The sequence below is a fragment of the Sphaeroforma arctica genome, assembly GCF_001186125.1.
Source record: "Sphaeroforma arctica JP610 unplaced genomic scaffold supercont1.164, whole genome shotgun sequence".
In the NCBI taxonomy this organism is placed as follows: Eukaryota; class Ichthyosporea; order Ichthyophonida; genus Sphaeroforma; species Sphaeroforma arctica.
The window spans coordinates 90539-108151 of record NW_014040394.1 but is presented as its reverse complement, the minus strand read 5'-3'; the positions used below and the strand labels follow the sequence as shown (position 1 = coordinate 108151).

The window sequence follows — 17613 nt, the reverse complement described above, 5'->3', positions numbered from 1 at the left end:
GAAGAAACCCCAGTCGTCACAACCATCAATTTTCACTGCGACAACTGTACCCTCCCGACCGCCTGGGACATTCCAATATATACAGTCATAACATTCATAGGGATGCACCTACCTCGTTCCCAACTTTTCCCAGCCCGCCTCCGCTCCAACCCATTTTGTGGAGTAGTTTAAACCCTTTATTGGTAGCTTCAATTGGCTTGGCCTCAGATGCGGATTGGACAGGAGCGTTACGGTCCCAGGTATCAGTCCAGTGCCCACCGGGTTTGTCGACCCGCCGTTTCTTGGCTCTATCAACTGCGGTTACGAATGTTGCATCCAATATTTATGTGCGATTCTATTCATGTATGTTCAGGTACGCCATATATACAGATGTATTGCCATCTCCTGCACAACTTTTCACGAATAAAAATGGTGATTATAAACACAGCGTGCCAGCCACTCCTCACTGCACTGACAGAGCAATGGCCCCGAGTCTTTTCATATGCAGGGCCATGTAGCTATTCGAATGCAGGCCTTATTAGAATATTTGAACAAACAGAGATAGCGCTCAAACAGAAGTCAAAATAATGTACGATTGACGACATGCCCGTACAGCACAAATGCATACTTACAGTGAACGTCCAAACATGCGGCAACACGTATGCGCATACAATCTCCCAAACATGCGTACTCAATCAGACCACCTGCCTCTGGCACGTCCAAACGAGGGACAAGTATTCGTATGTCCCGATAAAAAGTTAACAATCCCGCAGCAAGCGTATAGATGAACAACTCTACAAATGAGACTCGAAGTAGACGTGACAGGGACATAGCAGATCGAAACAGTGGGGTTCAAACTAGAAAGAAAGTAACTGAAGAACGCTCGCAACCCTCCTGCACCCTCGCACGTACCATTATACGCAGGTAAGATGCACGTATTCCAATACTAGCCCGACACAACGCCTGATCACGCATGCGCTGTGATAATTGCACAGAGTCGGAAGTAGTTCATGCCCTTCGGAAACAAGCCATCCACACAATCGCTGCCTTGTGCGGGCGAGCGTATGTATACATATACATTGTTGTATATATACAGATGTACACTGCCATGTACATACACTTATACAGTGCCACGTACACACACAGATACACTTACCCAGTACAAATTTACACATATGCACTGCCACATACAGGCTGACCTATCCACACATACATGTAAACGCACACACACCTACACACACCTCTACACACCTACCGTAAGTCATATCCGGCATCACCTGCGGGTTCACGGCCCGACTCTCCCTGTCGAGACCGAACTTCCGTTTATGCATTTCCATGTGGTGGTCTACTCGACCTGTTTTTAGGCCGGGGAGATCGACGGTTGTCTGTGGTTGCACTGAGTGGCCAGGTTTAGTGATCTGCACCGGAGCGGCTGAGTATAGATTTGGCAGTGGCGAGAAAGGCTCAATACATGACATGACAGCGACACAGGTAGAGTGAGAATGCGTATGCAAGAGAAAAACAATCAAAGCATTAGACCAAGTTTCAAGCAGCGGCCAAAAAAGGAGTCGTGCTATAGCAATACAGTAGTCCAGCTGGGCCAATCAAATGAGCGGCTATATTGGTAACCAATGGCATGTACTTCGGTTTGAGGATTGGGATTAAAACACCAACAGTCTCTAACAGTACAGGGTGGGTGACAGAGCAGCAGGGCAATACGAGGGCGACTCAGCGTCACCGTATATGCCATGACTTTGAGGTGACAACACCGCGGAGAGGATCAAGACTCGGCTAGCTGTGACAGTCTGTGGCCCATGCGCACACGGAGTGAACATTCAATCGGTACTAAATGATATTGCCGGAGGAATCGGATATGATCCCAGGCAATCCGTAGGCGAATCAGGGTTGATACCCAAAAAACAGTATGAATACAACTAATTGTGATCACCTGGCACAATTACAATATCCGTTTGGTATAGACCCTCACGCAATACCGGAAACAGAGGCTTATCACTGGTAGTATTGGGATACTATCAATGTGGTATGAGTATCGTATCAGGCCACATATACACACCTGCAATGGACGTCCACCCACTGGCACCCGCCGCTGAATTGGCCGGGGTGTGAGTTGGGGTCTCAAAGGACTGGGCACACACAGCGCAGGACTGCGAACCGGGATGCGCATGAACTAACAGCGTTGTTTCTCCTATCCACAGCGTGTCTTTATGGAACAAGCCTTGCCGATGTAGTCCGGAATCCTCATTACTTTTACTGTGTACAGTATTGCGAATATTGGTATGTTATGAGACTAGTCACGCTACCAACCATTGCTTGCTACAGAGCACTACACACATGAGATTTTATGCAGGTGTTCAATGATAATTTAGGCGCAATGCCAAGGCGTATGTGATCTGTTGCCGTATTGTATGAGTATATGTGCCCTGAGTTATATATAGTAAGTAGTTGAAGAAACAAGAACGACGGTATTCTCGTAGGATTAAAGTGTACATTTATGGTACCACTTGCACCGATGTGTATTTAAGAGTGTACAAAGGCAAACTTTATATATGCAATTAACAATGGCTATATACACATACGTAAGCCAAATGGCTATATACACATATATAAGCCCCACTTGCACGCGCGTGCACACGAAAACAGACCTTCGGCGCATATACATCTATCCGAATCGTACACACAACACCAACATTCTCGGGCATATAACACTACGCTACCACACCGTCACTCACGCACACAGCCACTTGCAACCCGCTTACTCTGCCGCAGGAATCTTTCGGTCGTTTATATAGGTGCCCTCACTACTCCCCAAGTCTCGCAGCCAAAAGGGTGTGGCAATGCAGTCCTCAGCATCCTCAGCTGTACAAAGCAAAGCACCGTGAGCCACGGTGTATTGTATAGCAATCTAGAACACAGGAACATTCTAATATGAAGGACCGTTGATCTCACTGATGATGATCCACCTACTAACAACACTGATACATGCCGCACAGCACATAAACGTGTATTGACACACACACACCCGGACGCCATTGCTGGGTGAGCTGTGTGACTCTCTCGTCTTCGCTGGGCCACGTTCGTATCTCCACGTGGTCACGCGATACACTGGCCTCTTTGAATTGGATCAAATGGCCATGTCCGCTTTCTCTGTGTGATTGTCACAGAATATACAGAAGTACAAGAAAGGGTATAAGATTCACACACAGCGATTTGATTTATAAGCATCCCTCAGGTACACACGATTTCGTGTGTGTATACGTCTGCTTGTATGCAAGTAGATACACCTATAACTATATTCAGCACTCTCCGTTCAATTGTGTCAGCAGCCAGCCCTAATGCAGGGATAATACCTTTAGGCACAACTGGTGATATTTGCACATAGATGATACGTGTACATCCCTCTCTGTAAACACACATACACATGTCTGCATGCAACACTCACCGTCCGATAGTGCCTCCATCCAACCCCACTACGTAGACTGTGCCTGCGGGTGCATTCGGCGACTCTTGCACGATCAATCGGATGCACAGTATCTCTTCCTCTGCCGCATGCTGGGTGGCTGCGGTTGTGGCGGTGGCTCCGTTGCCATAGTTATTATCCACCCAATCCGCAGCCGAGGAGTGGAACTCGTATTCATTTGTGGTCTGAAGTAGCCGAATACATAGGATTAGGCAATTTGAGTACAATAACTCAGTCACGAGTGCGAGTCTTTAAACGCAGATAAACTGTAACAAACGAAAATGAGGTAGGATGCTGACCGAGCATTGAGCCACAACGTCCTTCCCTTAACCACGCGTTTAACGATTTACATAAACATGTATGACTCACCGGGTTGAGGTGATGGTAAGCCTGGGCCGTGGGGTCAAAGTAAAGGCCCGACTGTGTGTGGTAGTAGTAGCCGGTGGCGTAGTTGTAGTACATCCCGCTATTCTCGTCCCACATCATTCCGGTATTCTGCAGTGCAATGTGCTGTGGATTTTGTGTGGAGGAACGGCAGAGGTTGAGGCGTGGTAGTAGATCCAAAGTCATACGTCTCTCGGGTTTTTAACTATATACGCCGCGACGAGACTAAATGCATCAACAATGCTCTGACAACCAATAGCAACATCGACATCAACAGCCCAAGTGAGCATGCTGATACCACTCAAGTACCCACACGACCAGAACTATCAATGCACGCTAATGGGTGGTCCATGCACGTAGTCACACGCCGTTGCAACTTCCGCTAGGTAATCATTACTTTGTGCCAAGGATTGCGCACCTGCATGTCTTGGGCCGTAAGTGGGGCATCGGTTGGGTCTAGGCGGTCAGGCACGTCAGCGGCATACCCATCTGGAGAAGTTATGCGACAAAGCCAAAGCGAGTGCTGAATACAGAGTTGTATATGAGTGTACACACAGAATGGGCCAGAATGCAGAAGAGTGTGCATACTCAATTCGTCCGCAGCATATTTACTTCAAAGGTGTGACATGATGCTGATTTGTTCCTTTCGTTACACCGGCCTCCTTGCTACCCCAGCAGACGCGAGAGTCTCATACACATACTCGCATACACATGCTTTGTTATTCTCATACACATACTTTGTTAGTCTCATACGCATACTCGCATACACATACTTTGTTGCTCGGAATGAGCCACGTGCCCGTTCGCCCGCGGTTGCGGCACAGGCAGAGCGGCCTTCAACTGGTACTCTAAATCCAACTCCACATGCGATACAAACCCCTGGGGCAATGGCCGGAGGCAGTATAAACAAGGTCCCAGATCGCCTACGGCTTCACCGGCCGTGTGTGTGTCTGTGAGTTGTTGGCGGTCTTCTTTGAGCTGTGCGTGCGAGTCTTTGAGTCGCCTGTAGTCGTGTCGCAGGTCTTTATAGTCCAATTTGAGGTCTGCGTACTTCTTAGAGGTGGTGGTCAAGCGCTCGCGAAGCCGCTCTATAGATTGCTGCACGGGTATTATATCGATATTAACGTGCTATCAGTCCATACGTATGGACCTGTAGTATAGCTCATGAGCGTTATTCATAGTATAGCCCTTGAAGATTGCTGCACGGGTACTATATCGATTTTAACGTGTTATCAGTTCATGTGTAAGGACCTGTAGTATAGCTCATAAACGTTATTCATAGTATAGCTCTTGAATGGGCCAATAATTGTGTTGAATGGGTCAAATAATTAGTGAAACCGTGATCAAGTGTACGGCTTAGTCCGAATGCATATCTGCTTTCTTGATATAGCAGACATTCACAGTCGCGTTTCTCAACATCTTCAATGGTGACATCGAACGAGTAGACCGGCCAAGAACAGATACGTATTCAGATCATTGGAATATCGAACTCCAACTGGCGGCTACCTGGTAACCAGGTCACTTTCCCCTAGCTAGTCAAGTTCCCTACATATGTCCCCATGGTATGATCTGCTGTAGTGTGAGGGTATCATCTAACCAGGCCGACCTACCGCATGAGAGACTGATTATTGGTATGGTAAGGTATCAAGTGTTTTGGTATATGAATAGTATACCCACTCCAGGCACAACCCTGTTCTTGCCATGTCACAACAGTGGTCTAGCGACATGGCTTGTCCAATCTGATATCGCATGCGAGAGCCGATCATACGATGGTGCACAGATGGATTAGTACAGCTGCCAGGCTACATAGATCGGTATACTACAAACAAAATACGCACAACGCCAAGACTGCTTTACCACAGCGCAGCGTGAACTGTAACCCTGGATGGCTTCATGGACCCGTCCACAGACTCATTCTCTGAAAATGAAAGCAAAGACGTGTATCGTGGAAGGCATACGTGTGTATATCTGTGTACATATCAGCCAGCATTGTCTAACTGTTTGAACAAGTAGATCTGAAACAATACACACAGCAACGAACCTTGGCCGTGCGCGCATCTCTGTCGGCGACCGCTTGTGTAGCTTCTAACTGTTCGTTGCGCCGTTTCAGCTCGAGCATCTCAGCCTCGAGTGCCAAGAGATGTGTCTGTGCCGTTGGTAGCAGATGCATGCAGCATGCACACACACACACACACACACACGGGAGAGAGAAAAACAAACGCAGTATTGTGTGAGTACTTGCCCACTCAATAGGCTATGTAGTAGAGCGTGGTCACGTGCGATCGTAACTCGCATCTCTACACCATCTGACGAGTTGGGCTGTATTAACACTTGACGAGCCTGATGGTGCGCAAATGCGCTTCTGTATGCTGAGTTTGTTGGTCGGTACATAAATAGAAACCTTAGCATGGCCCGCATTCTCGGGAAGATCGCCCTCTATGTGCAGCACGTGGCCAGCTTGAGTCTCCCCTTTAGTATCTCTCCTATCTCTGCTCGGTCGCGCACGTCGGCTTGCATCCCTACATGCCACCCGGGCTTCAGGACTTCCTGGTGACGCTATGGTTTCAGTGAGTCTGCTGTCTTGTCTGTCTTGTCTGTCTTGACGGCCTTTGTTGTTGTTGTTGTTGTTGTTGCCCACAGACAGAGTATGTCTAAGGTCCTTTTTATCGGAATCCTTGGTCGCCGAAGACATGTTAGCAGAATCCATGTTGCTGTACTCGATGTATGTATTTTGAAAAAATACAAAGTATATTCTGATTCTGTCCAATTGAGTCGAAATATGCATGTAGAAGAGTATAAATATACTTTGCTTCTAACTATAATTGGAAGTAGCACGAGGTGTTTGATCGCACCCACAAACTTGCAACCTTACTGTGATATAATTACGATATATATATATTGCTGCTCTAGTAACTTGAGATTTACTATAGCAGAATGCGCCACCGCGAGGCAGTACAAAGAAGATTTTACACGTTGGACATTCATAAATACACCAGAAACAGATATAAACATGAACTGTTCGTTGTGAACCCGCGGTGCACTATGTTATCGAGAGACCAAGTCTCATGTGTAGTAGGCAATATATACTAAATGAAGTCAAGGTTGGAGACTACATATGAGATACATGAATCGGTTGGCGCAACAAGTGCTTAGTATTTACAGCATGTATTAATTGTATGAATTTGGTGCAAGTCTTAAATGTGTCTAGCACTCGCGCTCTAAAACTTTTAGCTTTTTTAAAAAGGTCGTTGAACGTAAACGTACTTTTTTTTGGCAATTGAAAACGCTACGACAAATATTTGTAGAAGGTTCTGTCCTATTATTGAGGATAGTAGGATTCTGGAACGGGTGAGATATAATGCACCTCAGAACCCAAATACCGTCCCATATTCCTAGCACCCACACGCAGAACCAAACCAATGTAAACGTTAAGCGCGAACGTAAAATATACAACGTAAAACGTAATGAGGTCAGGTCTCTGATATGATATGTATTTCACGAGTAGAGTAAGACAGTATAAGACACATATACATGTCGGACTCTAATCGAGTACAAATGTATATTGTATATCATAGCCTAGTAAGATTGTAATTATTTTAGGAGGCTATGTGTATATTGATTGCATTGTTTTACCCTAGCCTCCTGAAAATAGAACACTCCTGGTGTGCTATTTTCAAGAGGCTATATATATATAAATATATATACATATATATATATGTCATGCAGCAGGCTAAGTATTAATGTAGTAGGATTTAGGCTTCTAAAATAAACAAATATACATAGCGCTGATGAGTGACTAATGAGTGACTGATGAACCATGAACTTTCAGTGTTAAAAAAATTGTTACTTCGCTGAAGAACCTCATCCTCGATTTCTAACTGTCGTTCCCATATCTCGTCGCCTTTATAGCAAGTAGAGACTAAAGTAATGCAAGAGATACGTAAATGTATTCAACCCAAGAGAGCGAAATAAATACGCTAAGCCTGCATAATAAAATTAAAAGCATGGTGAAATGGCTTCAGTCTCACTTCAGTCTCATGCATGCTTGGAATTGACAATGAGTTATATTATTGCGATAGTAGAATATTATCAGACCAGGATGATGTATCCATGAAACCTAGACGTACTAGTGCGTCTAAATACAGTACAATGCTCAATATTCAGCCGATTCTTTTCTGAATGGGACAAGGCGTCCTGACCACTATTAATCAGCAAAATATACGTTGCGTTTTTAAGCCGCAATCACCACCACATAACAACCGCTTTATATATATTAAAATATCTACAACTATATAAATATATATATATAGATATATAGATATATATCCAAATATACTAGTATTATATATATAAATATTATAATACTATTATAGTATATAAATATAGTATATACACACACACGCATATATATATATATATATATATATATATGCGTGTGTGTGTGTATGTGCATATATATATATATAATACGTATATCATACGCGTGTAATAGTGATTTGACCTCTTTTTGAATTACTACCAGTAATAGAGAAGAATCTGAAACGTGACGAAGACAATCACTGCATGCTAGAACAATTAGTCACTTGACAGCACGTTGGAGACAGAGTTCAGCTCACGTCATATTCAAAAATTGTTGAAGCTAAATGGAACTATATATCGAAGACGCATTTGTTTCGATCAAACACTTTTGTACACGGGTAGAGACGTATTTTGGAATGAATTTCGAGCCTACATCGTACTTAAGAAACTAGAAAGTCGCGTGCAAGTCTCTCGTATTGTATAGTATTTGGTTATTAGCAGCAAAAGCAGCATAACAAGAGAAAAGATCCCGCATTCCAGACTTACTAGGGGGGTTGTTTCCGACTTTCCGACTTTCCGGTTTATTATTGTTTTATAATAATAATGAAATTATGCTGTACACACGGACGTGGCACCAGCTGACCAGCAGACCCTATTTTTGTAAATAAAGAGTCGCCGGTCTGAGACTGACGCTCTGACATTCTGACACTGCAGTGGCTGACAGTCTGAGACTCTGAGAGACTGAGAGCGACTGACCAATGACTTCTTGGAAAAATAAACAAGAAGTAAAAATATCACAAAAATAAAAATAAAAATCGACGTCAACGTTTTAACCGCAATTTAACCGGAAAGTCGGGACTGGGTATTTTATATGAACTCGGCGGACCCAGGATCAGCTGGTCAGGACAAGTGTCAAACCGTTTACGTACCGTAAAGGGATTTACGTATATATATTGATCGATGCTTTGTCTAACGCTCCATTTCCTTAGTCGGATAAACGTAAACCACGTGATCCTTAAAAATCGCATGCGTTTCTTCCTGCGAAACGTATGAATTCCTGACGTATTTTAGTCAAATCCGTACAGAGAGGATGATCTCCTGCCTAGCGATAGAGATAGTCCTATTTAGTCAGTGTCACACAACGCTATATTTGTACAAGATATATTTTTGTCCGTACATAACCTTGCACAGTACATAGCACACAGTACATCATGGCATATAAAGGAGTTGCTGTAGCAGCCGCCACCGCTGTGGCCGTTGTGGGTACCATCGCTTACCTGGATCACGTGCGCACATCAGACCCCGAATACAGGAAGAAGGTCAAAGCACGTATGTCGCTTCGGATTTTCGATAGGATTTCTTTGACTATGCGCTTCTGCACTATGTGTATGCAGTCTAGATTTGATATTAGTTCTGGATAACTGTGATGATGTAGACTGACGCGATAGCACATTTGGCTATCACGATCGGGAACGGTTATTTTATTTATAATATATATATATACATACATACATACATATATATATATATATATATATATATATATAGCGTACGACGAGCGACGACGCCGATGCAAACTCTCGTCACGAGTGGCAGAAAGCTCGCCAGCTGCTTCCTATTATGCATAGCCAAGCCATTCCCTAGTATCAGTTAGCCCTAGATCAGGAGACGCTCTTCGCTCGCAATCACTACTCGTGAATCGTCCTACAATACGCTCCCCCGATCATACTAATGTTATATATATATATATATATATATATATATGTTGTATACGCTATGTGTATGTTGTGTACACTTGTGTTTGCGTAGTAAATTGGTAAAAAGATGGGGTTCTGCATTATTATACATAGATAAGTCTAGACTCTGAATTAACAGTCGTATGTACTGCCCGTGTCTGATTGCTTACCATGGCGTCTTTGTCGTGAAGTAACCATAAAATTATCACATGTTGATAGTTTATCTGTGGCGCACTGTATCTATAAGAACATTCGACGCCATGGCTGGAATATGGTGTCGGCCATAGGGAGGTTGACCTTGATATACGTTGTTGTCTGTAAGTTGACATTTTTGATATTTGCAGTGGTGGTTCTATAATTCACCGCACGAGTAAGTACATATTTTCACATGGTTTGAGTCATCTACGGTGTATTTTTGAATGTACGGATGTATTTCTTTATTTGATGTCCCAAATAGTCATACGGGACATTTTTGTGATATATTTCGGTCTCAGTGAACACCATATACCAGCATTGCACAGGGGAATTAATCCTCAAATGGAGTCAATTCGGTCAGAAATGTTGCTGGAACTACTTGTGCGTAAACGCGCCCTAGTATTCTTTTAGAAGTGCATTTTTTGCGTATAACAGACGGTCTCCTTGATCTCTATGTACACATATATGTATTATGTTCGTCTGAGTGCCCCACAGTCCTGGGCGCAGGCAGACCATAAAATTCCTCGAGTAGTAGTTCAAACGTTCGTATATAGTTTCTAACCGCACCCCCCGCCCCCGACAATTGGCATACATCGGTATCTCTTATCACGTGAATCCATACGAAGAAAGGCTGCTTTGCGAGTATTTCTAACCTTGAATGTACGTATCGTCGTATATTTATTACATACATACATATGAATTCTTATCATCTGTCTCATTATTGAATGTTCCCCCACCACAGGCAAAGCCGCGGCGCGCGAAGCTAAGATTGCCGCACTCGCCGCACTCAAAGAGAAAGCAAAGGCCGAGGCCGAAGCAGCAAAGGCCGAGGCCGCAGAAGCGGCTGCCAGCTCTGATAAGGATGCTGTAGGCGCATTCTTTGTGGCACAGATGCAGGCTGGGCAAGAAGCGCTTAACAAGGGAGATCTGGATGGATGCGCGACACACTTTGCGAACGCCGTGACGGTTTCGGAGACACCGATTGATATCCTGGTGTATTTGAAGCAGTCGATCCCCGAGGAGTTGTTCTCGGTATGTGCGATGTGTTGAGTGCTTGGGGGTTGGCGTTGCTACGCCTATATAAAGGTTATATTATGTTTATAACAATATTTGTATAGGCAGCAGTATAAATACCTGGTCATTTGTTGAAGTGTTTGTAGTAGTCGATTGGTCTATGTCTTTGCAATGGTTGTCAGGTCGATTATTATTGTCTTTCGTTGTAGTGTGGTGTGAAATAGGTCTAGCTCATGGCTTAGGCTCGTGTATGTCGGTGAAGGCGATGCCTCAAGGTGTGTAAACATGTGTGCTTTGCCTTTCCTTGTTATATTAGCATATAAATACACGTGCTTGTGTGCCAGCGTGATATATTTACGGCTACAAATATGTGTAGATTGTTTTAAACCCTGAAACCCTATATATGAAATGTGGCATTGTATGTAAAGTTTCAGTTCATGCATACTATGCATCTGTTAAAAAGGATTATCATCCAAGCATATCAGATATGCTCGACGAAGAGGCTGGCTCGATCGTTCTCAGAATACGAGATTGCAATCTGATTATTTTTCCGTTTAGTGATACGAAATAAATATATATGTGTGTGTGTTAGTGTATAGAAATCACGGGAGTGACGGTCTCACATTTCAGAAATCATGTTGCGTTATCTGTTGGGCTATGGGCCTAAAAAATGCACCGAGCATTCGACTTAAATTGGGAACTGTGGTTGTGCTTTAGGATCATAAGAAATCAGTCACTGCCACATGGTCTCGACCAAAATACTTCACAATGGTGTTGCATTCTGTATACATAGACATGAATCTCTTGGGTATCTGAAGAAATCGATGTGCATACGTAATTACTGATAGTTAGTGAGGTGAACAGTAGTTTACCATGAACCTCGGTTGTCAGCCATGCACCAAACACATACTAATCATGCACCGTTTTGTTTTTTATATATCAGCTTATGGTTAAGAAGATTGACCCAGAGGTGCTCAGAGACAAGTACTTCGACAACTTCCCTGGAGAGGATACTGGTCTGCGCGTAGAGCCTACGGATATCAAGTACAAACAGAATTGCATGTTCGCTGTAAAGGACTTTGCTGAGGGTGATGTATTCCACACCGAGAAGCCTTTCCTAAGCGCGCTCTTACCGGATATGGATCCTGCCGGTTATTGCGGACTGTATGTCGTCGAACTTTACTCGCTGTGTGTTCACTCTCCACATACAACCTATCATAGTCACTAACTTTCAGTCCTTCTCGCACTCTACTTGTAGATGTGCCATTGTTATCACTGATGTGGTTCCCTGTGCGCAAAACTGTGGCCAGGAGTTCTACTGCAGCACCGATTGCCGCGATGTCGCATTCGGATCCCACCACGCCATCCTTTGTTCTGGAGGTATGTTTGTGCTATATTGCAAAATTTAACTGCAGTAAACGTTGACACACCGTGATAACACGGTTTTCTGATAAGGTGGCTGAAAGTGTGGCGTGACACACCGTGATAACACAGTTTTCTGATAAGGTGGCTGGAAGTGTGGCGTTAGTCGTTGGTTGTGATCAGTCATCGGGGGGTCTTGTCGATTCTATATATGAGTGCTAGCTATAAAGTGTGTCTTGACCAATTCCTGGCCGTGTTGCCCCCCCTATACATTGTTGCCCCCCCTATACATGTCCCATTGGCGTTTTAATTGCACATAATGTGTTCTCAGATGATTCACGTGATAGTGAGTTGTTCGCCGTATACCCCATATTGTGAGACATGAGCTGAGACGCCTGTACTCGGTTTGGTCTTTTGTGTGCACACAATGAGCTTGAGTACTTTGCTTGGTATGCGTGCGTGTGCCAGATCAATCATTTAACTTATCTTTGTCTTAGTGCGAGTGTGGCTTTATGGACGTGTTAAAACGTGCATCACCAGTCTCTGCGTCTTCCTTAGTGAAGTACTTTCAACAGCGCGCGTGTTATTTCTTTGTGCTGTGGTGCTCTACAATCAGCACGTGATTGAACATATATGCATGTCATACATCTATATGTATGGATACTAAACGTACCGAACACTAATTCCCAGCCAAAATACACACCTGTCCTGGATCGCTCATCCGCCGTACGACTTATTTTATCCCATTCTATTTATAGCCAAGTTCTCCGATCCCACCGACCCGATGGCCATGCTCGTAGCACACACCAAGTCCACCGGCCGCAAAGAGGTGCTGATGGTAGGTAAAGCCCTCGCCCAGGTGTTCAACCCCAAGCCCGTACGCGACTGCACCGCGGACATCGCTCACCTGTCGTTCGACGAGCCCCTCCCCGCACCCAATGAGATGGTCAAAAAGGAGTTTGCGCTGCTGCTGCCAGTGCTAACGGCCAAGGTGGAGCAGGCCGAGCAGATCCTGACCCTGGATAGTTACACGGCGATGCTGAGTAAGATCAAGCGTAACGCGATCCCGTTCACCACCCACCCCAACCCCAAGGGACTGATGGTGAAGTCTGGACACGCCGTGTACCTCGCAGGAAGCTTTATGAACCACTCGTGCGACCCCAACGTGAAGATTAGCTTTGTCAAAAAGACGAATCAGATCCAGTACACGGCTCGCAAGGCGATCAAGGCCGGTGACGAGGTCTGCTTCGCATACAACGGATTCAGCATGAAGGTATGGATGGTGGAGAATGTATATGTCTCGGACTAAGTACTGGGTGGTATATGCGTGCTAGAGTAAGTATTTGGTGGTACATGGTTGCCTTCCACAAGTATATAGACTGTACCTAAGAACAAACCCTCAAACGTCCTAAACCCCCCTGGATATAAAGCAGATCATAGTTCCATGATGGAGCGTGTCTGCACATATACCGAACAGTTCGACTTCTGCTTGCGCATTCGCACATACACCTGCGCCGTGGTGAACAATACATATAACGCTTTTGGAGTGTGGTATCTTTAGACTTATGTTTCGAATCCCCATTCTCTACATACATCGACATGAGCTATAGCGTCATATGCTCTGCTCAGTCCTCGCCTATGTTCCACTTTCGTATACATTGTTGTCGAATTAGTATGCAAGTGTGTGTGCAATTAGGTCCCCGTAAATGTTTGTTAAATTTGTACTCGCCAAATCAAACACTTCATATCTCTTTGCATACGCGGGATATATTTATTTATGTATGGGACGTGCCAGTGCAACCCCAGTCTATGCGTCGTCCTTCGTGAAGTGCATCCAACATCACATCATACAAGAGCACGCATCTAGTTATGGAAATATATATATATATGTGGGACGTATGTTTGACAAAACAGTTATCAAGTTGCATTTCCTAGCGTGTTTTTTTTCGAGGTGTTTGGAGTATTGGTATATGTGCGTGTGTATCTATATGTGCATGCTTTAATGTGTAGGTACTTTTCGCCTCCTGTCATCTGATGACTCAATAGCCTACCACTCAAACAAAATACTTCAAACTCTTAACCCCAAATACCACTCTAAACAGAAAATTTTATATTTTAAACCCTAAATACCTCGACACTCATACAGAAAACTGAGGAACGTCGCGCTGAGCTGAAAAAAGCCTTTGCCTTCGACTGCATGTGTGGCAAGTGTGTGCCAGAGGTACCTCAACCGAAGCTGTCCATGGAACACCTAGAGAAGAAGCTGGCTGAGCAGAAGAAGGCCACCGAGAATATGAAGAACAAGTCTACCCCATCCCCCGAGCAAAAGGCTGAGGATGAACTGGAATAGAGGGTACGTGTACACAGACGGTCGCAGTTGGAACCGAGATAGGTACCTGTCTGTCGAATTATGTGTAATGTTGAGGTTATATGCGTATAGATTGCCTTGGTGTGTCTGTGTGTGAGTGACAGTTTGTGCAATATATGTCACTGTACTTGGCCGTCAACTGAAACCGGCGGCGACTGTATTCTTACGTCCCGTTGGCTCAAAATGGCGGCGACAGTAAGGGGGGCTCCGATACTTGTTCGTCACCAACCAGCACTCTGCAACGCCCATGTGCAGTTAGTGTGAGGTGCGAGTGTATTACAGAATTTTTCTATATTCCTTTTAGTAGTTGTTGTACTGGATCGGTAAAAATATACCACAGCTATATATGTGGGACATGTGTGTAGACTGCGTTTATTAGTCTTAACTAATTACGTTCTTATGTTTTCTGGTGTACCGCCATTTTCTGAGAGTTCATGTTGGCTACCACACTCGTCTTGTTTGCACTAATACATCTGTCTTTATTTTCATTGCCTATTCTATTTTTAGATCTAGCTTTGTTTCGGAAGTTTGATGTCACCCGTTGCGCCGACTATCTGGGCTGGCTGCGTTCAGCATCGCAAATATAAATCCTGGTGGGCTTACAAGCACAGAAGTGTTTAGCCTGAGGATACAAGCCAGCCTGAAGGGATCGACACCATGCTTTGAGAAGAAAATGCAAATGCATACGTACATTAACACATACATATGTATATATACACACACGCACATATAGACACACGACACATAGAACACAATCACTCACACCTACTATGCTTCCTATAACCCCGATATGCACATGTTCAGTTTTATGATGTTCATATTCTGTTGCGGTGTTTACAGTGTATTTCAAACTTTCAGAATGAATTAGAGATATCAAAATAAATTTTAGGCACAAATAAGGTGGGCTTACAATACAGCTACATGCTTTTTATGCGAGCAAACGTGTGCCAAACTTGAGTGATTAAATTGTGAGGTTCAAGCGGTTCGTTATGCCAAACTTCAATATTTTGCTGGTATTGCATATATAAACTAAAAACAGACTGCTGTGTACGTATTCATACTTCTTGGGTTTCGATATTCTTTATCGATATTAATCCGCTGATGGAATAGAATAAACAGAGGATTTGTGCTGCATTATCTTATCATAGGCGCGTGATCATGTGAGGCGTGGTACACGAATAACTCGCTTAATTTGAAGATCAATCATATAGTGCTACGCGTTTTAAAGCCAAACCACCGTTCCACATCGTATAATTTTTTTAAACAATGTTCGAGTGCTATAAAACGTGCTGCATTATCTTATCATAGGCGCGTGATCATGTGAGGCGTGGTACACGAATAACTCGCTTAATTTGAAGATCAATCATAAAATGCTACGCGTTTTAAAGCCAAACCACCGTTCCACATCGTATAATTTTTTTAAACATTGTTCGAGTGCTATAAAACGTGCTAGTTTGTTGTCATAAATATATATGAAAAACCAGCCTGTTGCAAGCGAAATCCAAATTTGTGTACTACAGCGATTCCATAGTCAGACAACTCTCAAGGGGCAGGTGCACTCTCAAGATAAACAGCATCACAGATTATAAACCAAATGGCTTTACGGATTATAAACCAAAGGGCTTTACGGATTATAAACCAAATGGCTTCACGGATTATAAATTAAATGGCTTCACGGACTATACACAAAATGGCTTCGCGGACTATAAACCGAATGGCTTCGCGGACTATAAACCGAATGGCTTTACGGATTGCTAGTTTCCAATCGCAGGCCCATGGAGGTCGATCGTTGTTGTCACCAATTTACAGCAATTTTCTTTGTTAGCCACTTCAGCAACGGAGTCTGGTTGCTACCTTCAGATCATTACCCTCTCTTGAAGAAAAACAGAAATAGAACAAAAATATGGGGGATTGAACTATCGTCCGAAGGACTTCAGATACTGAATTGCCAATTTTTGTAGAAGCACTGACCAATCTAGCCTTGATTAAAATGATTCATCTGCTAGTCCTGCCCGAAGTATAAACAATTAATCGATCGGCTAGTCGCGCGGTAAGAAATCTTTTAAAATCAAACGCTTTTATTTCTGTGATAGGTGGTCACTCATTCCAACAACGGCATCCTTCGCGCTGTCACCGCCACGCTAAGAAATTTCATTCCAATCCAATTGTGATGCTTTTATCTGTTCAAAAAGATGCGTAGTCACTCCGTGCAAAATGATTTTTGCTACTACAAGGAAAGGGTTGTTGCGTCGAAACTCGAGAGTCCGGAGAAAAAGGAATGGTGATGTCTGACACGTGAATAGAATGTTTTATTTTATTTTAAAACGCCGCTTCCAGAATATAAAAATGACCAGTCTGTAGCCTGTAGCTTCTGCCAGTCTGTCTCTGTGACGGGTATCAGGTATTACATGGTTTCAAGTTGAGTTTTCAGTAATCACGCAACACATATCACTAAAACATTCTTGGGGTGGATGCTATGTACATATTGTATTTTGTAATTCCATTGAGATCGGGATCTGAATTCTTAGGAGTTGAGTATTCTGTATTCAGCCATTCAGGAGACAGGAATCTGAATGAAATATGTCTCTAAAAATAGTTGTGTGTTTCTATTGGCTAATCATATCACATCAGCGAACAATCACCAAACAATAAATTCCGAATCTGTGTACAGAGATCACTGGATCATTCGATCATTCGATCAGCGTGTACAACTTTACAGATGTACATATACATGATATAATTGATGCTATGTATATAATACAATTTTACAAAGACTTTAATAGTGTAATAGCAAATTT

At 43.6% G+C, this 17613-nt stretch overlaps 2 protein-coding genes across 2 annotated transcripts in view; one reads left to right on the top strand and one right to left on the bottom strand.

Annotated features, from left to right (window-relative positions):
• The window catches only part of SARC_03283 (hypothetical protein), a gene marked incomplete at its 5' end in the record, with an annotated part of 7383 nt that extends 835 nt beyond the window's left edge, over positions 1 to 6548 (bottom strand). Inside the window, 11 exons of the mRNA XM_014302936.1 lie at positions 113 to 294; positions 1235 to 1411; positions 2054 to 2250; positions 2757 to 2856; positions 3020 to 3144; positions 3440 to 3642; positions 3827 to 3967; positions 4260 to 4330; positions 4615 to 4939; positions 5883 to 5987; positions 6243 to 6548. Coding sequence (XP_014158411.1) covers positions 113 to 294; positions 1235 to 1411; positions 2054 to 2250; positions 2757 to 2856; positions 3020 to 3144; positions 3440 to 3642; positions 3827 to 3967; positions 4260 to 4330; positions 4615 to 4939; positions 5883 to 5987; positions 6243 to 6548 — 1932 coding nt within the window. The remainder of the gene's footprint in view (positions 1 to 112; positions 295 to 1234; positions 1412 to 2053; positions 2251 to 2756; positions 2857 to 3019; positions 3145 to 3439; positions 3643 to 3826; positions 3968 to 4259; positions 4331 to 4614; positions 4940 to 5882; positions 5988 to 6242) is intronic.
• Positions 6549 to 9279: 2731 nt separating this feature from the next.
• Positions 9280 to 15868, top strand: SARC_03282 (hypothetical protein). Its single transcript, XM_014302935.1, has 7 exons — positions 9280 to 9469; positions 10814 to 11103; positions 12029 to 12249; positions 12344 to 12465; positions 13206 to 13720; positions 14594 to 14800; positions 15323 to 15868. The coding sequence occupies exons 1-6, from the start codon at positions 9352 to 9354 to the stop codon at positions 14795 to 14797; spliced, it is 1470 nt and encodes a 489-aa protein (XP_014158410.1). The 5' UTR covers positions 9280 to 9351; the 3' UTR covers positions 14798 to 14800; positions 15323 to 15868.
• The last annotated feature ends 1745 nt before the right edge of the window (positions 15869 to 17613 follow it).